The sequence below is a fragment of the Maylandia zebra genome, linkage group LG5 (genome assembly GCF_041146795.1).
Source record: "Maylandia zebra isolate NMK-2024a linkage group LG5, Mzebra_GT3a, whole genome shotgun sequence".
Lineage (NCBI taxonomy): Eukaryota > Metazoa > Chordata > Actinopteri > Cichliformes > Cichlidae > Maylandia > Maylandia zebra.
In genome coordinates this window covers 13,354,774-13,381,101 of record NC_135171.1, presented here as the reverse complement: position 1 = coordinate 13,381,101, position 26,328 = coordinate 13,354,774, and the positions used below count along the sequence as shown (strand labels likewise).

The following is a 26,328-nucleotide window of genomic DNA, read 5'->3' as shown; positions in this document are numbered from 1 at the left end:
TTTTCAGTTTTGCATTATATTTTTCTAACCTAAGAAAGAGGAATTCTGCCGTCCTCTAGCCATCGTTTCCGAGACACCACAGATGCCCCTCCTTTATACGTTGTCTAGTCTTTTTTTTAAATCTTGTTTTGTAACGCATTTACAGAACACTTGAGTGACGTCATTACTGCGCGCCCGCGTGTGGTCGGGTCAGGCGTCTGGACGCCGGGTAGCTTGTCAAATGAAATCGTTTAATTTGCTAAATAGTCTTTCTCGCACTAGTCAACTTTGCTCCCGGAGGACGAGGCCCGACGAGCCGTAGCATCAGCAGACATGTCTTACTGCAGGCAGGAAGGTAATTTTTATCTTCTTTCATTCATTTTTGCTTCCATGGCTGAGCAATGTCACCGAGCGACCCACCACCACCATGCTAGGCTAACGTCTACACCCAGTGAGACCTTACTGTTTGTTACAGTATGTCAGGAAACCGGCCAGCCTCCTGCTATAGCCAACACAGCTTTCAAACAGATTGCAGTACTTTTTGACTTAATGTTGTGATTACTGCAGCAAAGTGCATGTAAAACAGTGACTGCGGTGCTGTTAAACAACTAGCAGTGTTGCTCTTGGTGCTGCCATGAGTTTCAAGCAGTAGGTGAAAAGCCAGTCACTGTCATACTTATTATAGCTTTTCACCTGTCCTTGTTCTTCAGTCAGCACATAATCTTCTCAGTTAATTTTCAAAGTGGAGCCAGTTGTTTCAGTCAGCAAGCCTTTACTTGTTGCAGCAATGTAAGATTATAAATGAAAGTCATAGGCCCAGTAACCCATTTCCTCGCGTTTTTGTGTTTTGCCTTGTTTTCATTTAAGGTAAAGATCGCATCATCTTTGTGACGAAGGAAGACCATGAGACACCCAGCAACGCTGAGCTGGTAGCGGATGACCCCAACGATCCATACGAGGAACAGGGTCAGTCTTTCAGACTGTATAGATGTGCTTTCCAAAAGAATAATTCGATTTATTTGCTGATGTGCAGTTGTTTGCTCTCCATAGTGTAGTGGTTTACACATTTGCCTGACAAATGAAAGATCCCTGGTTCATCTCCTGAGAAGAGACACAAATCCCTGTGGCGATACATCAGGAAGGGTTTATGATGTGAAAGGATCTACCCACTGTGGCAGGTTCTTGTGAATAAGGGTGCAGCTGATAGTAGCTTCTTCTTATTTAATGATTATAATACTGCAAGTTCTAAGCCACCCCTCATATCTTTATATTTTCCTTCCAAGGAGACAAAATTTCAAGTGGTCTTGATCAATAGTTCTCACAGTTTCAATGTTTTTCTTTGGAAATTGACAGCTTTTGACACTCATCTTCAGTCTAGACCTTGTACCTGACCATTTCAGAGGGTTTTGTATTCTTTTATTTTGTATGCTACTTAACGGTAACTTATAACTCATTTGAGTTAAAAAAAAAAAAAAAAGAACCAATATGTTCTTTAAAAAAATGAAAGGAAGCTGGACAGAAAAGACGGATTAATTATCAGTACCCCCCCCCCCCCCCCCTTTTCTTTTTTTAAATTTCTCAGATAACTTTTGTGAAAACCTTTATGCCGTAAACACAGGAATGTTTCTTTCTCTAAAGACCACCCCATATAAACAACATTAGACCCTCCCTGAGCACTAAATATCTGTGACTAATTAAGCAACAGTCAGATCTACTTTAGATTATTTTGTAATGAATAGTTAATGAACAAGAGTGTGTGTATGTGACTCATTAGTAAAATACCATTTAGGCTTGGACACTGTGTGGCTCAGTTTTTTGTGATACTGTCCGCTAACAGCTACAGATCCAGATCTCTCTTGGTGATCTTGGTAGTGCAGGATGCACTACTTTAGTTTCATTAAACATTTAAGGTTTTCTGCTAACCTGCCACGCTCTGATGTCTTTAGGCCTCATCCTGCCAAATGGAGACATCAACTGGAACTGCCCGTGTCTGGGCGGGATGGCCAGCGGACCGTGCGGCTCTCAGTTTAAAGAGGCCTTCTCGTGCTTCCACTACAGTAAGGAAGAAGTGAAGGGTTCCGAGTGCATCGACCATTTCCGTAACATGCAGGAGTGCATGCAGAGGTACCCCGAGCTCTATCCCCAGGAGGCCGACAAAGACGAGTCCGCCACCCCGTCTGACAGTGCTGCCTTAACATCCGAGAGCGACTCTACTGCGGTCACCTCAGCTGTTTCGTCTGACAGCACCTCACCTACAGACGACCAGGCCGCCAGCTAGAGTTGATTAGGTCAGTGTTAGAGACTTGTCCAAAAGGAGCTCCAATTGGTCTCTTCTCCTCCTCAAGCCTTCAGAGAGGGACTATTGATACAGTTCTGACACTCACAGGAAATCGACGGGCCATCAGGAGAAGAATTTCAGAGAGACGTAGAGCGTGTACACAAATACGAGCTGCTTTATTGGCTGAACACTTAAGAAAAAAACCTAATTAAGTTATCTGATTATTGACAGTGGGCCAAGTGATTTGCTTCAGGGACATCAGCCGAAATGCTCATTTTTATGCAGTGCAAACATGACTTGTTGCTTGTTCTCACGCCAGTCAGAATTTCAGCATTTGTAACTGTATCCCGAGGTCAGTTGTGTAGGAGTATAACTAAGCATTTATATTAGTCCATCTAAGAAATCAGAGGTAGATCTTTTGATTTGAGTGACGCTCAGCTTTATTTTACCTCAGACAGGTTTTTCAGCACTTCAACTTGTTTTCCACCACTCGAGACCAAAGCAGAAATAATCGACAGGAAAGCTGTTGAAGCATCTGTGCTGTTTTAGATGTTCTGTTTCTGACTTGTTGGCATCATGTATAAACCTACTGAGTCTCCATCTATAACTGTTAGTTTGGTCATCTCTTCCGTTAGTTTTCTATCTGGCCTGTCATATTTACCTGTGAATGCATTAATGTTTTTGTCATGTTAATGCAATCACGAGTCTTCAGTTGAATGCTGTGGTCACCACTCGTGGTTTTTCCAGATTAAAATGATTGCCTGACATTTTCAATCTCCGTTTTACTTTCATTCTAAAGAGAGAGGGCAGTGTCCCAGTTTCTTGTAGGATAAACATTTATATTTATTAGACAGTCGGCTGTGCTCATTCTTCAATGCTCAGATTTAACAAGGTGCTGGCAGTGTCCCAGAGTTTTGCGTTTTTTATTGACATCATAATTTTACGCAATTGTTGCAGGTTGATAAGCGCAACATTCACATTTGGCTGCACTCTGGTGGCTCTGCAGGCCACTGACGCACTTACTTCAGCTCATTGCCATGAAAGCAGGCTAAAATTATATGGACTTTGTTGTCCTGCTTAACGTAGCTATTAAAAGATGAGTAAACTGAAATGATAAGGGGGTGCAGGTGGTCATTACTTTACAACATTACTGGAGTAGGCTGTGGCATTTGAAATTTTGCTCAAATGGAACTAAAAGATATCAATAATCACCCCCCCACACAGTACACCCCTGAATTATAGATCCATGGGTTCACGTCAGATCACCTGGCTCATGTTCAGAGTCACTAAAACCACTGCTATGCTTAAACTGCAGCAGGTCTTCCTGCATATCTATCTGCATATCTAAATTCACAGAGTCCAAGCCACATGATTGGCTGATGAAATATTTTCTATATGAGCAGGTATAGCTGATGACGTGCCTGATGTTTCTATGTTAATTGCAGTATTTCACACTTGGTTTTCTGCTAATTAAATAAAAGGAGATGTAGTATTACAGGAAGATTTGTTAGCTTAACAAATCAAAGTATTTTTGCAGTAGCTATCCAGATCCAAAATGAATCTGACTATAAGGGGAAAAAACAAGCAAAAATAAAATCAACTATTTATACAAATTAGGTCTTTAACATCAAGTACAGCACCTTAAGTCAGACCACTTTAACATCCATTCATTCTCTTATGCACATGTTGGATGCTTCTCTTCAGTTATGAAGCCTCAACGAGCTGGACACGTTTGACTCCTGGATTTTCAGTCCACTATCTGAATTGGTCACTCACTCATGAGTATCTTGTAGAATCCTTCTGGATTGCATTCCTCCTCATATTTAGATCATATGGATCAGCGGCATCCATTTCTCAGGCTGTTTGATACAATCAGACCTACACGAGGTGTCCATGGAACCACGACGCTCTGCATAGTGACGAGCAAACGGCCCGTTGCACGCTCCTCTTTGCCTGCAAGCAGGTACTCCATACCTGCGAGAGAAAAAAAATATAAACATACTGTATATGGATTCAATCTAAAACGTGAGTATTTTTATTGCAGGGATCTCAAACTCAGTGGGCCACATATGAAAGAAATCTGTCAGCATGACAGTTTGGGCTTGAATTGCCCAGATGTTAATTATAAAGCAGAATGTTTTTGTTAATTAATTTTATTTAGTTGTTTAAAAATGTAAAAAACCCCAAAACAAAACCATTTTTATAAAATGTTTATATTAGATTGTGATGAATGGTAGATTATCTGTCATGTAATTGTTTATGAAGCTTATGCATAATAAGGAACATCTGTATATTCATTACACCATTTCCACTTCCTACCGCTGTGAAACTCAATGCTGACATCGTTGCTCTAGTCCAGTCATCTTCCTTCAAACCAGTCAGCCTCCCCTCTGTGTACTTTAAATCTTTCATTTTCCCTTCTGGACTCCTTCGTGCAACCCACCTCCTCGCCATCTCTGCCTCACACAAGTCCCTTCATCCAAGCCTCCATCATTTCGTCACCACCACTATCAGTGTCTAGACTTCTGGGCGTCCTGCCCTAATGGCTATCACTACTGGGATTTCATTCTGCTGTTATTGGGGCATCAGAGTCTAATCACCAAATAGCATAATTGGATTCTATATATCAATAAGTCATATTCTTAGTATTGATATAAGTATTGGAGTCTTCTAGGTTTAACCTCCCTGCTTTATTGTTATTGATGGGGGATAATAGTTGGTTTTGCAGATGCCTTTTAAGATTTGCTTGAAACATTTCTTACCTGGGTTTAATATGGGGCATGTGCAGCCACGGCTGGTCCAGGACAGAGGATAGATGCTGGCGGTTCCTAAGCGCAGCGCCACCTGACCTGATCGAAGGACCTTGCGAACTTTGACGTGTACTTCGGCATGGCTGCCTTTGTCATGAGCAGACAACACATTGGCCTTGATGACTGTAACAGGCCACAAAGAAAGAAAACAGAGAGATCATTCTGAACCTTAAACCAAACTGTAGATGTATGTAATGTTTTTTAATCAAGTGAAGGCTGGACCTTTTGTTGCTTACCATAATCATGTTTGGTCTTACAGAGCTCAGACGCACTTCTCAGCTTTTTCTCTTTACAGCTACACTTCCCTGTGTATAGAAACAGAGTTATGCTCTGTATATAGGAGAAAAATGGTTGAACCAGTGTTATTCATCATAATGCAGATTAACATCACCTGTGTAATGCAGAGCAGAGACTGTGAGCTCCTGAGACAAGTGTGCTTCTTCTTCAGTTGGCAAAAAATGATCCAAATCAGGTATTTTCCCACCAATGGGCACATTTAACATTTGCTTATTTGTGTAGCTGTAAAAGTGGAATAAAGCATGTGATGGTTGCCAATTACTCATCATTCATTAAATTTAGTCTGATAAGTGAAAAATATCTACCTGTGGAGACACTGGCCAGTGAATGGATCACATTGGTGGGGGCATGTGCAAGGTTTGCATCCCTCCCCTCCAAAGCCCCAGTAGCCAGGTAGACAGTGGCTGCAGCTTGTGCCCCCTACACCAGATTTACAGTGGCACTGGCCACTCCTAGCGTGGCACCAGGGTTCCTCCTTTCCAGGTGGAGAAGGGAAAGAACCCTGAGGATCACACCAGCAGCCTGAGTGACAAAAGTTAATTAAAACAGTTAGAAAAGTACCAGCAGATGGAGCTATAGCATTTGTAAGCTTCCCCAATGTTGAATCTCTTTTACTAATAACAGCTATAGACATGTCAGCCAACCCAATGCCACAGTAAAACACCCCTCTGCCTTTTGACTCTTACGTGTGCACGTGTGGGGGGAGCTGAGGGGCAGGGATGGGCGGCGGTGGTAGCCATAGCGACAGCGATGGCATCTACGCCCCGCTGTGTTGTGCTGGCAGTCCTCACACACACCCCCACTGAGTCTGCCAGAGGAAAGCCATGCCCGCTGAGAGAAGTGGCAGGTAGCTGCGTGACCATGGCACTCACACTCTTTGGTTGTGAGGATGTGTGATGTCACAGCGATCAGGATGAGAGAGATGAGAGAAAGTGAACAGGTAACACGCTTAGCATGGTCCAATTTAAAATTAAAGTAACCAAGACATTCAACTGTGTATTTAATTTAAAAGGTTTGGACTGCATTAATTTTTTTAGGCAAGTGAACACGATTGCTTCTTGTCTTAGTCATTCACACTCACACACAAATAACCATGCATGTTACTACCCTCCCATCTGGAGCAATGCTTGGTCCAGTATCTTGGCCAGGAGGAGTTGGGGTTTGCACCACCAACTCTGCAACTAGTAGACAACCTGCAATCCATCACATCCTCCTCTAACTATTCACATCTCCCCCCCCCCCCCCCCCCCATGCTTCAAAATCTTCTCTCCTCTCTGTTATTTTCCTTTGTCAGCAAAACAGCATCTCACATACGTAACAGCTGTACAAAGCTGCTGTTGGTTACTTACTCTGGCATGAGTTGGCCTCCCCACTGCTTCCATTGGCAGGCCTCCAAGGTTGATCATTGTAGAGCGGGGCGCACTTGTCACAGTGATCTCCAGCTGTGTGGTGAGTACACAGACACCTACCAAACACCTGGAAGACACATCTTCATCTACATTTGATTTTGTTGCAGATGCCTGCTGTACAAAGAACCATAAAATATGTCAAGGCTTAATGTAAAGTGTCAATTTAAAGGACCTTTAACTGTGACCTAATCTAATCTCTTTAAACCAATATTCTGAATGTGTAATTAATTATTTTTGTACCTTTTTCACTTCAGGGTTTTATCTTTTCCTTTTGATACAAGCATACATACATGCAGGATAAAATGCTCACCATGTTACTGTCCTCTGTTTCCTTGTTTCCATTGTTGTGTGGTACACAATACTCAGCATGTCCATGGCACAGGCAGGTGCCTCTTGCCAGTAAAGTATAAATAGCATAAGGTGCTGAAGCAGAATTTTCTGAACTGGACGGGGGGCTGTGGACTGAGGATGTGATGCTTGTCCAGCGTCCTGGGGGGGTCAGAGCTGGGCTACAGGTCTGGAATTTTAGCAGTCTGACACGGAGATTTGTGATGGTCAGGTGAGAGAGGGCCTCTGGACTGTAGGGGTCGAGTGTCATAGCACTGCTGGGGTTTAGAGTACGTAATATGACCTAGAAGGAGAAACATAGCTTTAAACTGCACTGAATGAAACATTTGCACAATGCATTATATCCAAATATCCTCTACCTCTCCACCTGTGCAGGGTGCAGCATCAGTATAGCGGGATGTACACAGTGACCCTGGCTGATTGAAGTCATCAGGCAAACCGAATTCTAAGCTGCAATTATACGCAAAAACCTTTAAAGCTTCCCACGTCTTTCCAAAGTCCACTGAGCGTTCAATGGCCATGGCAGCAGGCCGCGGTGACTTGAACACCAAAACCAAGTGAGTAAGACAGAATTTCGTTTCCAGGTCTAAACGTATCTCATCCTGCTGCCCCCGCATGGTTCTACGTCCACCTGATGCCCACCAGGTATCTGGATGCAAGAAAGGGTCATCAGTCATGTGAAGAGCTGGGTGAGGATCCTGAGAGCAGGCCTGAGGACTGACAGAAGGTTGGGGACACAGAGGATGCTGGGATGTGCTGTTCCCACAGCAGTTTGAGAGGGTGAACAGGGTCCTGCCACTTGCCAGGTTTCCTATGGGTGGACTACAGGCACGGTCCAGGCAACTAGAAACTGAGGCAGAGGGTGAATGAGAGTCAGTGAGAGTGTGAGACAGTAGTGGAAAATGTTTATTCCATGACTGAGCAATACAGATCGTTCTTTTGATCTGCCGATGTCCGTGCTGCCAGTGCATTTTCCAACACATGGCATTGCGGACAAAGCCAAAGTGCTGCTCATTACGTTTTCCATGAATATTTAATTTGCCTGACCGCTGTGCTGTCACAGAATCCTGTCCTGCCCTCCCGACTGGACAGCGCTAAGACTCGGGTTACATGTAATGGAAGGACACAAAGCTGTCAGACTATCAAATGCATCAGGAGCGAGCGTAACTTTTGCTTTACGTTTGGGACAAGATCTAAAAACACAGCGAGTTCTTCAGTGTCATAGAAATTTACGTTCTTTACAATAACTCGGTAACCTAAAACATAACCCGAAATAGAGGGCACAAGGTCGCTGCTGATTTTTTTTATTTTATTTTTTTTTTTAGAAATAAGAGCATCACTGCAAACGGATGATGCGCCTCACCTGCTTCGCTGCCGCGCATCACAACCAAAAATAGCCAACCGAGAGCCACCAGCATCAGATGTCGAGATGTCCCGAGCATATTAGACAGCGTTGTCCTCGTTCCTGCTGTGTTTACAACATGCATGGTGCGTCACACGCTTCCCCGCAGAGGTGGGTTCCAACATAATGTGTGCCCTAATTAACAGTCCAACTCATTTCTTTGGCTAATTACGCAATGCGCAAAGTGTCCAGATAAATCCAAGAGTAAGTAATTTTTTTCTCCCTCGATGTCCTTCCAGACGTCTGAGGCTCAGTTCATCGTCAGGGACGGCTTTCTCGAACAGATGCGGACTGTGCGTTTCAGGTGCACCAAATGAGAAGTCAGTCTTTCGGCAGCGAATTTAAAGCGAAATATTGCTAATTTGCATGTGATAGACCTTTCATGTCCTCCTTACTGCTCCAACTAAAATGCAAATAAACTCAAGTAAACATTTCCACGAATATCCATCCAATGCGACATCTGTGTGCACCGCCCAAGTCCAAAGCTCCATGCATTTATGCACAGAGGAGTGTTGGCTCTATTTATGGATCTCCTCCACCCACCCACCCACACGCACACACAAATAAAACACCCCTATTTTACTTCAATCTGCCAATCTTTTATCCACATTGTGGTGTGTCGTGCGCTCTAGGGAAGGGACGTGCGATTTCAATGTCAGTCAGTCTCACACACGAGCTAAACCAGGTCCCCTCACTAACCTTAATAGGGCTATTTAATTACTTTATCTGCTTCTGCCCCTTTGTTTTTCAGTAGCATTAATTCCAAGTCATAATGCTCTTTGAAGTCTGTAGCGGGAAGAAATGGGGAGTGGGGAGCCAAGAATACTCCTTCGTGCAGTTATTTGCAGCTTGATGGACATTATGGCAACAAAAGGAACGTTCATGCAAATGAGAAGGACAAGAAAAGAGCAATTCTTCTTTAAAAACCGGCTGCCTGAATAGATTACAGTGACGTTTTTCTTTTTAACACTGGAATATAAACACATGTTCTGGTACTTAAAAAACATACCGTACAGTTCTTCGCTGAGCTTGATGCATTTTCTCTTCCTGGCGCGCACACACACAACAAATTGGGACAATAAACACAATGTCTCCTCAGTTTTATGGCTTAACTTCAAATAAAGGGGCGCTCGGAAAATCGGAAGAGACGCACAGAATTGGATTGGTTTCCATAAACGTCCCCAGTGACATAGAAAGTGTTTGTAGGACTGCCTGCCTGGTTGTGTGAAGTCAAAAAAAAAATGGAATTAGAAAGATTAGCATGGACCAGCCATGATGTATTATTTTTGTTACCTTCAGGAAAATGACAGTTAATTTTCATTTTACCTCTACAATGCACAACTCTGTTGCTTGTGAAGCTCGCACACAAGAATTTCACTCACATGTGCTGTACCAATGTACCTGCACATGTGATGTGACAATAAAAGTGATTTGATTTGATTTGACAATCCTTGAAAGTGCATTTCCTGTCCTTTATGTCTGGATTTAGAATATTCGAGATGACATTATTTATGATCATTTATTTACATTTAAGAATATATTTCTCTTTTAATACAAATATAGAGAGCTTACTCAATATGGACAAAAAAATCTATTTACATTTGTTAATGCAAAGTCAACTATGTCACCAAATTTCATAGGAAGTTATTATCCATGAAGAAATCTGTGTCATCTGTCTCCCTCAAAATGACTGACAGTTTTCCTAGCCCACCTGACTGTGTGTGATATTTTAAACTGGGAGCCATTGCGTTGCAATAAATACTTCTAGCCATTAAAACAGTGCAGACCCCCACCAATGTGTTTTGAACCTTGAAGCCAAAATGAGCAGTTAAAGGCAATTTACTTGCAGTGGTGATTGCTTGTTGCTCTTTAAAATGTTTTATAGCTCTGCTGCAAACTTTTACCTCAAACCTACAATTTTCAAGCCTTTTTCAAAATGATAACACTCAGACGCAATAAGAACTTGTGCTAGAGCCAACTATACCACAGCAATGATTTGACTCTATGCTATATCCATTACCCGTTCTCCTCAAACGCACAAATCCACACGGACACCTGTGAAAAGATGTGAAATCAACTGCATGTGTGCTGTTAATGCAGAACCGACTCTAAATTGTGCTAAAGCAGTCATAGACTACAGCATGTCTGTGTGTCTCCAGCATTACCAGATAACAGCAAATCCCTCATAAATGGCATTGCCCTAATCTCTCATAAAACTATTCTTAGCATGTAGTGCACTGCTGGAGTAAAACGAAAGGAGAAACCGTGAGATGTGTGATGTAGGCCAGCCTCTCAGGCTTTATTGTGTACAGGCCCGCCAGGCACGAGCTGCTCTCAGAGTGGAAAGCAAGAGGAAAGAGAGATGAAAGAGTGAAGGAAGAAATTTACAACAGATATAGATGAAGTGACATCCATCTGAGATTTTTTTTACAGCATTTTTTGCAAATAATGTTTTGACAATAAAAATGATCATTCTGCTGTTCGTTTTTTGTTTGTTTGTTGGTAGGATGAATAGTAAAGTGTGAACATATTTAAAAAATAATTTAGAAAAGGAGAAATTAATCCAATCCACTGTTTCCAACATGTGCTGCACTCCTTTTTCCAAGCAAATACATTCTCTCAATGTTCAAGATGTATCTTCATCAAAGCTTCCAGCTGTGAGAGGTCAAATACCAGCCTGAAAGGGTCAGGGGGATCTCCTACCTGCCCCATGACTGCTCCTCTAATTGCTCCTCTTTCTCTCATTTACAGGGCTTAATGGGGGCCGGTGGGGTTAGAGAGCCAGGGTCAGAGGAACAGGGACCCCCTACCTCTCACCCTTAGTGTTTGTCCAGGCTGTTCATACATGTGTGTGTCAAGCACATGTAGTCCACACTTCCGCATCTACTTCTCCCTTCATGCTTTATTTGTGATCTACATGTCAGCTCATTTGTATCTCCAGGGATGAAGAGGATTAAGCTCCTTCCTTACATGACTTTACTCCACATGGGCCCAGAGGCCGACATGATCGCACTTTCATTTGACTTTCTTTTCTCCAGCTTAATTTAAAACATCTCCATTTTGTTGTGGACATTTTGCTATGGCAACACACGGTAGGATTTCATGACATTATCCACTGGCCACAGGGGCAACCAGTAAAAGACATGGTGTGCTTGAGTTAAGCACTCGGGTTAGAATTTAAATTTTAAATACTTTAGCCTGAAAACACCAGTTGAAATGTGGTAGAAAGATCTATGGTTCAAATATAATGGCAAGATTAGAGGTGTATTTCCCCAGGATTGCAGGACCAAGTCGGTCCATTGCTTTAATTTGTTATCACTGTGAGAATGATAACCAGTGTGGAAAGCTTTCAAAGAGACATCCTTACTAGTGTTTATTGTAACAGTCCTCATGTCGCACATTGACATTAATCAAGCGCAGACAGCTTACAGGCAGACTGCTAACTTGTTGTTCATTTGCACATCTACTTTGCGTGTGTGTGAGACGATGTGCATGCTTACGTTCCAGCATCATAGGTTTAGATTACACTGTGCCTCTTTGATGTGAGAGAATGAATGACACAGATTAAGTTGTCAGGCCAGAAAATGATAGACGCCAGATGAGGCAGAATGACAAATAATGTCCTCTGGGAAGCCCAGGGGCACACTGCCAAAACAATAATGTGTGCATCTGTGAACTCATGGGTGGATTTGTGAGTGTTTGCTCACAGAAGAGTTATGGCGATAATCTTACATATGTGTAACCTTAATTGAAACAATCCAGAACTGTTCCCGTATACAGAGAAAATGGGAAAATTAGCCTCCCTGTGAAATTTTATGTTTTTGTTTAAAATTTTCCAAATACTTTTTCATCAGTGTAAGGAATTTTTCAGCATAGCATTTCTAAACATACTTATTTTCCTTAGAAGCAGAAATCATTTCTGCTTGACACAATAACAGAATTATTTCAGAAAGAACAAACAAATATTACCAAAGCCAGTGGTATTAGCTTCCTGAAAAACTGACCTTTTTATTGAGCCACAGCATAAAGTGCTGCTGTGCAGTGATGTGCTTTAACTTTTTGATGCTCAAATCAAGTTTAAACTGAGGGTTTTCTTGAATTTACACACAGTATAAAAACATCAGCAAAGGTTTAAGCTGTCATTTAAGAAATAATCATGCCAAAAACAAAATAAATCCCTTTAGATTTGAGGGGAAGAAAGATTTGCTGATGCCTACAAAGCAGGAGGCGGATATACAAAGTTATCACAGCGTTTCCAAGTATCATCAAGAAATTCAAAAAGTGCCACACAGTGCAGAACAAGACTGATAAAGGTAGGAAGCAAAGGATTTCAAAAGATTTCATCTCTAGCCAGTTTTGAAATGTGTCTTAAGATCCCAAAACAACTGCCAAACACTAATGAATGACTTAGCCAAGTCAGAGAACCGTAGAGAGAACTCAGTAATGGGTGACCTCCAATTCTGCAGAAGTTACACCTTCAAACCAGACTAAAGTATGCTAAGGACAACCTTAGGAAAGCATATTGGAAGCACATCATTTGATCAAATTAAATAAACAAGAGTTTTTTTGACCACAAAGATGCTGCCTTTAATTTAGAGAAAGAAAGGAGAGCTCAGGAGGCGTGTGTGAGACTCGCTGAAAACTACAGCAAACCGCTGCAGGCTGTAATCCAGCAAAAGGGACACAGAACTGATGATCAGCACTGGGTGTGCTGATGATTTTAACCCTGGCACCTTTTGTTTCTGTGTGAAAAGTGAAATAATTTAATCATCCAAAATAAAACCAGGATATTTGGAAAAGCTGTGCTAAAAAAAAATCTGTGCTCTGTTTGACAGCATTTGGCAAATACTTAAAAAAAAAAAAAAAAGGAAATTTAAGAATAATTCTGCTTTCCTCCTATTCGTTACTGATTCTAAACAAGCATGCTGGGAATGCACCAGTTGAAAGTTGATGACTTATTAATAGATGAAACTGTATACTGTACACATACACACATGAAAGTACACATTAAATACTGTCCACTTAATCTTTTGTCTCTGATTTTTTTTTTTTTTTTGATATATCTGTTTATGATAATCAACTAAGAAACTCACTATTTCCTTACTGTCACTCCGACACATGAACATATGCACGAACACATGCATGCAAGCACTGACACAGTCACTTGATAACCTTTTACTTTGCCCACCCACCCACTCACACACACACTGGTTTTCTACAACAATAACACACTACATGTGCTGTGGATTCAATTCACTGCCTTCTCGTTCTTCCAGCTCAGATTTAAACTCCCAGTTAGATGAAACACATGTTTCAAACAGCTTCAGTAAATTCAAAGAAAAATACTTTGGCATGAAACTGTGACATAAATAGCAAACAGCGAAATGAAGAAAGCAGCATAATGAAGCAGGGTTACGTGATTAACACTAATTCTAGGAGTTTGGGATAAGTTACAAAATTAATGCTTGTGCTTAAATAAACCCAAATGGGTTTTTAGCTTTGAGTATTTTTACTTTGTCCCCCTTCAGAAGTCATGCTTAGAAATGAGGGAAATGAAAAATCAAATGCAGCTGCTTCAGGTCCCAGGACATAAGTTGCAGGCTCTGGGCCGCTTTGTTGCTTTGAGGCCCTTTTCAACTCATTAAAAGTGTTTTTATTGGCATACCAAGTCCACCTGTGAGTCATCCAACTCATGATGGCAACTTCAATGCATAGCCAAGTGCAAAGGTCACCGTTAAACAACAGTAACTCATAGGAGCAGGCAATGTCAAAAATGAAATCTGCACGGGTAAAATGCAGAGGAACAAAGCGCGGCCATGTTAATGTGACATTTGCTGCCCTCGTGGTGCGTCTTTTTCATTTATCAACTGACACTCGTGACATTCATTGACCACTGTGGTGTTATCTTCCAGATCAGATGCCCTTTAAATAAGAAAAAGGGCTTCGAAACGTGGTGTTTGTTCTAGGTGTATATTATTCTCACTGTGTTTCCAGGGGTTTGAGCTCCAGAGTCTAAATGTGCAAATATATATAATCCCTTACGAGCATTTGTTATCCATACTCTCAGAACATTTAACGATGCTCCCTGGGAGTGTAAAATAAATAAATAAATAAATAAATCACACTCTAACAGGGGTGTGGGCCCACTTTTGTGGTTGGATTTGTGGTTTCTCCATAAGAAAAGAGGTATGTGGGAATCTGTGCAACCATTAAGGCCTTCCTGGACTGCCCAACAATGAGGCAGCGAAGGAGGAATAAGTGGTGTTTGATCCTATCAACCAACATCTGGCCTACAGGAGGAGCTAAAGTTAGCAGCCCATGCTGATGTCATTAGGGTAAAATAGCAAGTATACTGGCAAAGGCACAGTGTTCCCAACATGACAGCACTGTTAGTGTAGTAGGGAGGTGGCAGAGATGAGGACAGATTATACCTGCTGGTGATTATGTAACTGACTCATCTTCATGTCCTTTTAACAGCTGATCTCTTTTGTCAGTCTTCAGCTCCTAGGCTGCTGGAGTTAGCAGGGAGGCCTCCTGGGAGAGAATGAGAAATACAGGGTGGATCAAGGCTGTAACAAAGCTTTTTAGAGTTTAATCAGTTCCACTCATCGAGAGTTGCTGGCCCCATCTGTCCAATCAAGTCCCATTTCCATGGCGGGCTCCTGGCTCCAAAGATGGCTACAGTACTGTCAGCCAGACTTTGATAGGCAACTCTGTTTCGAGGACCACCACCTCATCAGAGACTTGTGGTTCTTGTGTGGGTTTCTTTGGAACCTCTATCGGCCGGATCTCCTCGCTGATGTAATCAATAGCTCTGGCATGTGTTAATCATTAATAAACTGCTGTGGTCAGGATGATTTAAGCGCTGAGAGCACTCTGATATGATAATGTCATTAGATGTGGGTTGTTTAGCTCCTTAGGGAAGTTTTTTATTTTCATGTCCTTTTTGTGTGAGATCATCGTTTTGGAGCTCTTTTCAGTCTGGGACAATGAAGAAAAAGACTCCTAGCTAAACATTTAAGCAAGCCCATCCTAAATGATAGATATGTGTGGCACAGAATTACAACATCGATAGGACCCATATCAATTCAGTAAGGCTACGTTCACACTGCAGGTGTTAATGCTCAATTCCGATTTTTTGATCGAGTCCGATTTTTTTGTCTGCTTGTTCACACTACAAATAAAATGCGCCAGCAAACGCTCTCTAGTGTGAACGCTCAAAGTGGCCCGCATGCGCAAAAGAAGACGTCACACACAACGCACTAGACCCAGAGCAAACAGTATTGTTTGACTGATGGCCCTTAATATAAAGACTTCGGACTTTACGTTTCCCAATTTTTGCTTTAAGTTATTTTGTTATTTACATAATAATGTAGATAACCTAATAATTATCCTCATTGCTGTTTTAGAGGAGAGGTGCTTCAAAGGAAAGTTGCAGATTTCTGTCAGAATCTGCAGATTATACAGTACAAATAACATGCTCACGTTTCTCCAACGTTGTCTTCCCAACAGTGTCACTGACATCTACGCTGGATGGCCAGGAAGCCTTCGCGATGTCTTCTCGGGCGCTTCTCCTGAGTTGATAATTGGCGTCTGTCTTGTGTCAGTGACGTAAAAGACGGATTTAATGCGACATTACCATCAAACAGCAGTCGCTTTCTAAAACATCGGATATGTATCAGATTCAGTACCACATACGAAAGTGACCCAGATCGGATTTGAAAATATCGGATTTGTGCCGTTCACACTGTCACACCATGATCGGATATGGGTCGCATAGGGTCATAAAAATCGGATTTGATGCGCTTTCGCCTGCAGTGTGAACGTAGCCTAAGTCTTTACTCGACCAGTACCTCATAGGAGCTGGGTACAGTAACTTAGATCACCTCACAAACCTAGCTACAACGAGACACTGACCTCCTACACCGTGAGAGAAGAGTGAACATTTAGGGTCAGGGGAGTGTGTGCTCCAGTTGCATTCCATTATGTTATCATCACAGACATTACATTCAATGTTATTACTAGAAGCAGCAGCTTCTTTTTTTGGTCTTTTTTCTTTAAGAGCAGCCAGAAAAGCAGAGCCTTTCCAGCTCGATCCCTCAGTCTAGCCAAGAAAAACCAAGTCTAATCCTCTTCTCCTTCCTCGGTGTCCAACCTCACACACAACTCACAGTAAGGCCTTACCTTTGCCACGTCTTTCTTTGTCATAAACCTCACCTGTCAGTACTCTAATTTCTTCATCTCTCTTGCTTTTCTACTCTTGTTCATTTAGATGAAAGATGTCAGTGTGTTGGTGTATCCATAACACACTGGTTAAAGATGCATATTTTTGCGAAGTGGACTCATTTTTTAAATTCTGCACTATTATTGTCACAATTCAACTTCACATCGCAACTACTCAGTATTTTTATTCCTTGTCCCCCTGGCCCACATCTTGAGACATTGTCCCACATTCTGACTGGCTCGACGGGTCATGCACTTTTCTAAAATCTGGATTTTACCCAACACATGTGAAGGGAAGGCTTTTTATTATAGGGAAATAAAGGATAACCAGTCTAAAGTTACATAAAGCTTTGCAGATTTTGCTGAATATGATGAAAACTACCTCAAAGAAAATGAAGCAGCAGTACATACTGAGAAATATTTTTTGCAGTGTGTCACAGGAGAGAATATAGTGCTAAAAAAATAGCGTAAAGTGGCACAGTATGTTTGACATAATAGGCTAAACACTGCTTAAGTTGTCAAATATGGCTCAAAAAGATTTGCCAACTTGTACTATCATCTTCGTCCCCATGACAACTGTTGCTGCGTCTAACAGTACTTCCACTTAGAAACTAAGATTCTCTACAGTTCAGTTTCAGCTATGTGGTGGACACACAAAAGACCTGTAACAGCTTGCAACAGAATTGAAAAATATGGTATGTCGTATTTATTTTTTCCCCTTTTGCTTACAGAGTTAAATTACCAAATGCTACTCGTTAATTGTGTTCAGCAAAGCCAATCACAAAGGCTGAATGCTAAGGCTAAGCACCCGGCGTATGTTTAACACCCTGTCGGTTAAAAGACTACCTCCAGCTGAAGTCGGGCAAAACGTTTAACATACGTTTAACGTACGTCGTGTATTCAGCGTTAAGTAATGTCTAGTTTCCCTTTTACATTTTGTACTATTATCCACTTTAGTAACGCGTGTATAAACTTATATGTGCAACATATAAAGCTTCAACTTTTCATACACATTTAATATTCGTTAAATCATATCATTGAAGAAGTAGGTGACTAAACCCAGCTGTCATTGCTCACACGTACATTTTTAAAAAAATCCTGCTCGAAAGAGTGAGAACACAGGATTTCCTGGTTCCGGGGTACCTCATCCACCCAGAGATCCTCCAGAGCCCAAGCCTTCAACTCGTCAGAAATACAATGTCTTCAAAGTGGGGAAAGGCTCTATGAGAGATCAGAGGGGAATATTCTCTGAGACAATCTCTACATTAAAATTCCAGGTAAAGGCTTCTCTGATTCCTCTAAAATGACTGATTGTTGTTGCTCTAATGAGAAACTCTTGACTAATTGCTTATGTGTATGCGGTTTGTACACCTAATGCCCAGCAGGTGTCAGAGCCTCAGTCCATGCTGACATTTGGTCATAACTCACGGGAGGGTGAGTTGTGCTGTATGACATTTTAGACATCTGATATTTTATTGTTGCATCGATTTTTTTTATTTTAAATCTAGAAAAAAAAATCCCAAAACATTTTGTGCTATCTGTAAAATCTGACTTCTGTTTACTTCAAAAGCAGTCGCCAAGACTCCACCTCATCGGCCCAGATGGGCTGCTGAGGATTGCCTTGTACCACATGTACAACATAATTCATTCTTCTCGGAGAATCCATACTTTTGCCCGGGTGGAGATAAACCCAAAGTCCAAATACCCTACAAAACCCGTCCTGGCTCCATCCCCCGCAAATTAGCGATAGAGAGGTGTGTACTATTTTTGTGTACTACACATGGCATCTGCTGCTGTAGTCATGGTTATTTTGAATACTGTAAGACCAGATTCAGTGGTCACGTCTCATATAGTGTGCAATACATGCTCATTTTTCCTTTATTGTACAGCAGCTTTTAGTAGAGTCATTAAGTTGTTTTATCTCAAAGTCCTGCTGTGAAATAACTGCGTCTTTATATACTGTGTTGCTAACAGATGTCGAAGGGAATACTTACATTTACATGTTGAAGAGCTCCTGGCAGAAAAGGGCATAGATTCTGATCTCTTATTGCCAAGACCATTGAAAAATAACACCATACCAGACGGTCCTATTTCGCTGTTCCTCCCACTGGAGGTGAGCCTGTTACACAACTGTCCAATCAAGTCCCTCTTTTTAGACTTTTTTTTTCTCATTGCAATACTTTCCATATTTATATATAATGTTATATACACCAAACTTTCCCATGTTTTTTATTAAGCTGTTTGACAATGAAGAATATGACTGCCGGACTCCAGAAGACTGGCTTGCTTTGGGCAATGCTGAAGGATCACCTGATCGAAAACCTATTCCTGGAAAAGCCCTGCTACCTACAGATGATGAAATTGCAAATGGTAAAGTATCATGTAGCTGCTGTATTGGGTGCTGCGCTTGGAGTTGGAGCTTGGCCTCCTAATGTCTGTAGATCTATGTAGGCAAAGGTCAATTTAAAATCAGTGAATCAATGAATCTTCAGCCGTTTTTTTAAATGGTGTTTAGTTTGTTACAAATGATACTTAGGATATAGTTTATCTGTAAACTGCATTTCAACAATGTGTGGTGCTCATGTTTTTTGGCACTTTTTCTTCCTTTTAATCCTTTTTTGGGATTAATTTAAGATATTCATTAAAAGGTAATGAGAAGCAATTTATAAGTGGCCATACAACAATACAACACAGACACCAGTGAATTTAGAATTAAATGTAGTAATGTGTTATTAAATCCCTCTTTTCTGTTCTTTTGCAGATGAGTCTGCAAGCGCGAGCCCACCTCCGAAGTACAGCTGGCATTTAGTTGGAATTCTTGATTACTGTACGGAGAAATGTCAGTATCTGGTAGAGAAGGTCCACCAGACAGACAAAAAAGGAAGTCCTGATATAAGTGAAGAGCATAAGGAGAGTAAATCCCCTGGTTGGTTTCAATGTTTTTAAACTGTTGTAACTCTAGAGTGTTGTCTCTTCATCTCTCTCTCTGCTGTTACTGACCATGTCATTGATCTGTCGCCCTCTTTCTGCATAGAAACAGACTCTTTCATAGCAGGCAGTAAGTACTGGATACCCAGGATCAGACTGTTATTCTGTGCTGAAGACCCACGTGTCTTTGTTGAGCGGGTCGGGTTTGCCCTGCGCTACAGAGAGGAAACAGAGGCACTTATTTTCTACCACTTTTCAGTGGACTGCATGCCCATCTCTAGGAAAACACCGTCTCTCAATACTGATAGTCTCCAGAGTATCAAACGACGTGCCCTCTCAGCTCCTGGCCTTAAGCTGAAAAAGTGAGTGATATCCTGTCTTATTAATTCTATATGATCTGCTTTTTTACTAACTAACAGGATGGATAAATGCAATATTGTGTGTGCAGTTTAGAGACGTGTGTTGCAGGCTTGGAGAATGAGGTCAGACTGGATTATGACCGTACAATGAACCGCTTGATTTTTGACAAAGTAGTGATGAGCTGCCCTGAAGACCTTTCACATATCACCCTGCCACAGAAGGACCCTGAATATGTGCCCTCACAAGGTAAGATATTTTGCATTATGCACTTACTGGTCACTCAGGTCATAATTAAGGAAATGTAGCATCTGCTAACACCTTCGGAATCAAAACACTGTTGTGTTTTATCTATGCAGGGTGTGTTCCGGTTCCTTACTCTGCCTATGAGGCGAATCGAGCTGCATTTATTTTCAAGTCCATGCAAACTAGGCCAGAGCTGATCTGTGTGCTTTCTGAAATGTGGCATGAGTGCAAAAAAGTAGAAAACATGAGGCTGTTCAACTTGATGTTGGGTAAACCACTTCCATTGGATCAATTTGAACTTGACCAGTCTCAGACGCATACTCAGGTACTGTTGCACCGAGAGAGTATCAAGTAAAAACCTGTGTTTACCGGCCGGGGTTGCTAAATAGGGCAAATTAGCCTGTGAGTGCAATCCCCAAATAGTGCTGATAGTTTTGGTCATTTTTATGGGTAATTTACAAAAGTTGTGCTGTTTGCAAAGCACAGACATTTCATTTCACTATCAAGTGCAAAAAAGTTTCAGATTCAATGTTAAATATTGGCACAAATAGCAATAAATAGTGAGTTGCAAGTGTTAGTAAATCTGTTTGCATACTTGATTTAGATATTCTCTGTGTTTTGGGCCTTAAGAAAAAAACTCCCAGACATCCATATGCAACAGAGTTAGTCGCAATAATCTCAGACTTTTCACCTCTAACATGCAATTTTGCCACTGCGTGATCTTTTCAAATTTCAACAGTACTTTGTTTTTACACCAGAAATGAGTTTGCTCTGGCAAATCTGGCTAAATGTCTTCATATCCCTTTTTTGTTCTGACTTGAAGAACAGTCAAACAAAAACATACATCTTAGCCATATAAACAAGATAGCGTCTGTAGTTATTTAATAAGCTCATAGGAGATTATTCATTTTGTTTCTACAAGTTTACCAATATAAATATCTTAATCTAACCTCTCTTTCCTTATCCAGATAACCCTGTTTCTTAGAGATAACTGGACCAGCACACTGTGCAACAGCATCCGGTACAACCTTGCGAATATGGGCAAGGGAACATACAACATAAACGAGACTTGCTGGGAGACTTACAAGGTTTCTAAGCTGTCTAAACTCCTCAATCTGGTGCATTACAACATGCAGGACTCCCTCCGTGTCCTTGTGAAGAACTCACTGGTCAGCCTGACCAAGGTCGTGATGGATGCCTGCCACAATGTCCTGATGTGTCCTCAGGACTTTGTCTGGGGGAATGACCTAATCACTAGCCACTACAAGTACGATAAAATGCATTTGCACAACTTTCTCTTTTCCTTTTCCCATTTTTTGGACTTTGTAATAATGAATGAAATATAACTGATTACAATACTTAAAATAATAATTATTTATGTCTGTAATATAACAATTATCCATGTCTAGGCCAAAGAAGAATCCTATTTTCCTGGTGGACCTGGTTCTGGATGAGAGTGGGGTTCATTACAGCACCCCCTTGGAGAATTTTTCAGCATCTACAGTGAACCTGTTTGATAACAGCATTATGTGCACACGTAGTGTGCCTCTGCTTAATAGGGTAAATCAAATCTCCTGAGTAATACAGCATACTTTACAAATGAGAATGCAATGAGGCTTCAAAATATAGTACTTTGAAAAAAAGGTTCAAGTAGTCTCTCTTTTTGTCAAATTTTACTAGGAAAAATGGGATGGAAACATTCAAGCATAGATGGAATTAAAGTATATAAGACAAAAACAGAGAATTTGTGTAGTTCTAAGGAGCTCGAAGATTAGTATTTACTATGACCACCTTGATTCTCCTGCACAGTCTGCACTCTCTTGAAAAAGCGTTCTAAGAGAGTGTAGTGTTCAGGATTAGTTTTCCAGGCTTCTTTAAGGACATTCAAAGCTCCTTGGATGTGAGTTGTCTTTCGTTTCATGACAGAGTCTCCACTGTGTCTTACAGATGGACACTCTTTTGTCCAACTTTTCATTGATTTGACTTGTGACAATAAATGCCTAAAGATACAATTTAAAAGTGGACCTTTGCAGCCTTTGAGTTAGGCACCGTTTTTATGTTTGAATTGTTCTCTGAAAATAAGTACTAACCCTAAAATTTGTAAAATAAATAAATAAATAAATAAATAAAAAGCAGCCAATGTCCAAAGAACTTTGAAAGACCTTCAGAAAGCCTGGATAACTACAGGGAGTGCAGAATTATTAGGCAAATGAGTATTTTGTCCACATCATCCTCTTCATGCATGTTGTCTTACTCCAAGCTGTATAGGCTCGAAAGCCTACTACCAATTAAGCATATTAGGGGATGTGCATCTCTGTAATGAGAAGGGGTGTGGTCTAATGACATCAACACCCTATATCAGGTGTGCATAATTATTAGGCAACGTCCTTTCCTTTGGCAAAACGGGTCAAAAGAAGGACTTGACAGGCTCAGAAAAGTCAAAAATAGTGAGATATCTTGCAGAGGGATGCAGCAGTCTCAAAATTGCAAAGCTTCTGAAGCGTGATCATCGAACAATCAAGTGTTTCATTCAAAATAGTCAACAGGGTCGCAAGAAGCGTGTGGAAAAACCAAGGCGCAAAATAACTGCCCATGAACTGAGAAAAGTCAAGCGTGCAGCTGCCAAGATGCCACTTGCCACCAGTTTGGCCATATTTCAGAGCTCCAACATCACTGGAGTGCCCAAAAGCACAAGGTGTGCAATACTCAGAGACATGGCCAAGGTAAGAAAGGCTGAAAGACGACCACCACTGAACAAGACACACAAGCTGAAACGTCAAGACTGGGCCAAGAAATATCTCAAGACTGGTTTTTCTAAGGTTTTATGGACTGATGAAATGAGAGTGAGTCTTGATGGGCCAGATGGATGGGCCCGTGGCTGGATTGGTAAAGGCAGAGAGCTCCAGTCCCACTCAGACGCCAGCAAGGTGGAGGTGGAGTACTGGTTTGGGCTGGTATCATCAAAGATGAGCTTGTGGGGACTTTTCGGGTTGAGGATGGAGTCAAGCTCAACTCCCAGTCCTACTGCCAGTTTCTGGAAGACACCTTCTTCAAGCAGTGGTACAGGAAGAAGTCTGCATCCTTCAAGAAAAACATGATTTTCATGCAGGACAATGCTCCATCACACGCGTCCAAGTACTCCACAGCGTGGCTGGCAAGAAAGGGTATAAAAGAAGAAAAACTAATGACATGGCCTCCTTGTTCACCTGATCTGAACCCCATTGAGAACCTGTGGTCCATCATCAAATGTGAGATTTACAAGGAGGGAAAACAGTACACCTCTCTGAACAGTGTCTGGGAGGCTGTGGTTGCTGCTGCACGCAATGTTGATGGTGAACAGATCAAAACACTGACAGAATCCATGGATGGCAGGCTTTTGAGTGTCCTTGCAAAGAAAGGTGGCTATATTGGTCGCTGATTTGTTTTTGTTTTGTTTTTGAATGTCAGAAATGTATATTTGTGAATGTGGAGATGTTATATTGGTTTCACTGGTAAAAATAAATAATTGAAATGGGTATATATTTGTTTTTTGTTAAGTTGCCTAATAATTATGCACAGTAATAGTCACCTGCACACACAGATATCCCCCTAAAATAGCTACAACTAAAAACAAACTAAAAACTACTTCCAAAAACATTCAGCTTTGATATTAATGAGTTTTTTGGGTTCATTGAGAACATGGTTGTTGTTCAATAATAAAATTATTCCTCAAAAATACAACTTGCCTAATAATTCTGCACTCCCTGTATTGCTCAAGACTACTTTGGAAAATCAGAAGAAGCTCTAGCTCCTTGGAAGTAAAATGCAAAGAAATGGGGGGTACTCTTATAATGATGAATTTTGAAAGTGACACTGATATTTGAATAGTTTTGCATGTGCCTGTACCAGTTTGTGTTGCAGAAGTTATTTATGGTTGGGGAGCCTTTACTTGAGTCAGTGCATTTGGAGGAACCACAAATAACCGAGCTGAGGGAGAACATCCGTAATGTTCTAATACAAGCAACCATACCTCTCAGGGCTTATGCTGCTGAGTATGAGAAGTACTTAGAGCTGCACAATTTGGACATACAAGCTTACATTCTCACGTAAGTCTGTGTTTGAAGTGACGTGCCCACTTTTCACAAGTGTGAGATGTGGGTCTGTTGGATATGTGGCCTATTACTGAATGAACTCGTGCTTTTCTTGTTTCTCTCATGTCCCCATCATTTGGCTACCAGATCTTGTGGTGCAGAAATGACATCCCAAGAACTGAAAAAAGAGGTGCAGCAGCATCTCAAAGAAAAGAGAATAATTGAACAGTCCTTGCCATCCTCCCTAGTGATTGGTCCATTTCATGTTTGTGTTAACGGGGTACGCAAGTCTCTCTCAGAAAAGAGAAAGGAGTTAGCCACAGCACTACTAGACCACCTTGCTCTGAAGCTACGTATTCAGGTTGACCAGGTAAGGCTAAATATTTTCTTCTAAGAGAACATGAATAATAATAACTTTAATTGCTATTTATTTATTCATTTATTTATTTTTATTTATTTTTAAAGACATCCTTAAATTCAGCTTGAAATGACATTTTTCTTGTTTTTCTCTTAAACTTTGGTTATTTTTTTTATGTGTAGGCATGTGAAGAATGTGAAATTATTAACAGAAAGCTACGTGAGAAACCCTTTGGCATCGAGGAACTGAGTGAAAAGAGGCAGTGGATGAAACAAATCCCAGAACAGCTTAAGAGTTACAAGGTCGAATGGGTGAAGTGGGTGTTTCTGTAGTACATATTAAATTAAGAATTACTTTATGAATCCATCCTTCTTTTTCTCATCTGCAAACAGGAACATCTTGCCAAGACCTTGTCAGACTACGAGCTCATAGAAGAATTTTTCCACTCTCTTCCCAACAATGATGTCAACAAAAAGTAAGTGTATGATTAGCGTTAGTTAAAAGGGAATTTGTTTTAGATACCTTGTAGGAGACTTTGTGAGATTTATAGTGACTTATCTGTGCAGGTGGAAAGCCATTGAATGGCCACAAAAGATAATCAACCAAATGGAACCAGTAGCCACCCAGCACTTGGAGGATGAGGAGTGCTTCCGCAAGATCCATCTAACTGAGCAGAGCAACTTTGAGGAGCATTTAGCTAATCTACAGGTCAACTCAATCGACTATATTTTTTACTTTTAGCTTTTCTTTCCAAGCTTCTTAGACTACGATGACCTGGATGACTGAGAACCTTCACAGACTTTTAGCTGGAGGTTTCTTCCTGTTAAAACTGAGTTTTTTATACCAAATGTCGCCAAGACCGTCATCAAAGGGGGTCATCTGTTTGCTGGAGTTTTGTCTGTATTTTTGTAGGGTCTTTACCTTACAAAATAAAGTGCCCTGGAGCAACTCTTGTTGTGAATTGGTGCTACGTAGATAAAACTGATTTGAATTGTTTTTTGCTTTATTAAGCAGACACTTAGAGCAGCGTGTCCACTATATGACAGAGCTTCTAATTATACTGATGTTGCATGGTTCTAAAGTAGTCACTGTATGTTTCTAGATGATTGTTGCTAGGTTTGCGAGCCATGGAGACATTGATCATGCCCATGAGATGGCCAACAAGGTCAGGCAGACAAGCAAGCAACTTAAGGAGTGCCAAACTATGGCCCAAATTTACAACAACAGGGAACGCTTGTTCGGCATGACAGTCACAAATGTAAGTAAAACAGTGGCTCGGGTTAAAGGATTTTTGTGTGATTAATTCAAAAACTAAAGAGTATCTATTTATTATGGGCATTAATGTTTATTACAGTATGACCGTGTGCAGAAGCTTGTAAAAGACTTCCAGCCTTATAGAGATTTATGGACCACCACCTCTGATTGGCTGCGCTGGAGTGAAAGCTGGTTCTGTGACCCACTGTCTTCCATTGATCCTGAGCAGGTTGAGCACATTGTCACTGAAGCCTACAAGACCATCCACAAATGTATTAAACAGTTCAACGACATTCCTGGTAGGTGATACGTGTATTACCATTTAAACTTCACAAAGCTGTGCCTTCCATTTCAAAATATGACTGACAT

The 26,328-nt window shown here is 41.1% G+C and overlaps 3 protein-coding genes across 4 annotated transcripts in view; 2 read left to right on the top strand and 1 right to left on the bottom strand.

Moving 5' to 3' along the window:
- The first annotated feature begins 138 nt into the window (after nt 1-138).
- On the top strand, nt 139-3,024 carry chchd4a (coiled-coil-helix-coiled-coil-helix domain containing 4a). The gene is made up of 3 exons (XM_004545342.3): nt 139-334; nt 847-945; nt 1,926-3,024. The coding sequence occupies exons 1-3, from the start codon at nt 313-315 to the stop codon at nt 2,255-2,257; spliced, it is 453 nt and encodes a 150-aa protein (XP_004545399.1). The 5' UTR covers nt 139-312; the 3' UTR covers nt 2,258-3,024.
- Nucleotides 3,025-3,161: 137 nt separating this feature from the next.
- si:dkey-202e22.2 (netrin-4) lies at nt 3,162-15,032 on the bottom strand. Of its 2 annotated transcripts, none has more exons than XM_076883798.1 (10): nt 14,955-15,032; nt 7,481-7,971; nt 7,084-7,404; nt 6,714-6,840; nt 6,051-6,239; nt 5,670-5,886; nt 5,459-5,586; nt 5,304-5,372; nt 5,020-5,190; nt 3,162-4,231 (listed from the first exon to the last, which is right to left on the bottom strand). In XM_076883798.1, exons 2-10 carry the CDS (start codon nt 7,796-7,798, stop codon nt 4,095-4,097), a joined length of 1,677 nt encoding a protein of 558 aa, XP_076739913.1. In that variant the 5' UTR covers nt 7,799-7,971; nt 14,955-15,032; the 3' UTR covers nt 3,162-4,094. The 2 variants fall into 2 exon arrangements, with proteins under 2 accessions (XP_076739913.1, XP_012772870.3); XM_012917416.3 differs by lacking the exon at nt 14,955-15,032 and adding an exon at nt 8,485-9,000.
- Nucleotides 15,033-17,333: 2,301 nt separating this feature from the next.
- dnah1 (dynein, axonemal, heavy chain 1) overlaps nt 17,334-26,328 on the top strand; it is a 29,490-nt gene continuing 20,495 nt past the window's right edge. The window contains exons 1-19 of the mRNA XM_076883805.1: nt 17,334-17,441; nt 17,856-18,023; nt 18,129-18,180; nt 18,317-18,500; nt 18,721-18,859; nt 18,984-19,116; nt 19,508-19,672; nt 19,781-20,036; nt 20,123-20,280; nt 20,391-20,602; nt 21,246-21,544; nt 21,687-21,837; nt 24,166-24,362; nt 24,495-24,717; nt 24,888-25,007; nt 25,098-25,180; nt 25,272-25,413; nt 25,808-25,963; nt 26,060-26,258. Of these exons, the coding sequence (XP_076739920.1) occupies nt 17,439-17,441; nt 17,856-18,023; nt 18,129-18,180; nt 18,317-18,500; nt 18,721-18,859; nt 18,984-19,116; nt 19,508-19,672; nt 19,781-20,036; nt 20,123-20,280; nt 20,391-20,602; nt 21,246-21,544; nt 21,687-21,837; nt 24,166-24,362; nt 24,495-24,717; nt 24,888-25,007; nt 25,098-25,180; nt 25,272-25,413; nt 25,808-25,963; nt 26,060-26,258 (3,040 nt within the window). The 5' untranslated portion in view covers nt 17,334-17,438. The remainder of the gene's footprint in view (nt 17,442-17,855; nt 18,024-18,128; nt 18,181-18,316; nt 18,501-18,720; nt 18,860-18,983; nt 19,117-19,507; nt 19,673-19,780; nt 20,037-20,122; nt 20,281-20,390; nt 20,603-21,245; nt 21,545-21,686; nt 21,838-24,165; nt 24,363-24,494; nt 24,718-24,887; nt 25,008-25,097; nt 25,181-25,271; nt 25,414-25,807; nt 25,964-26,059; nt 26,259-26,328) is intronic.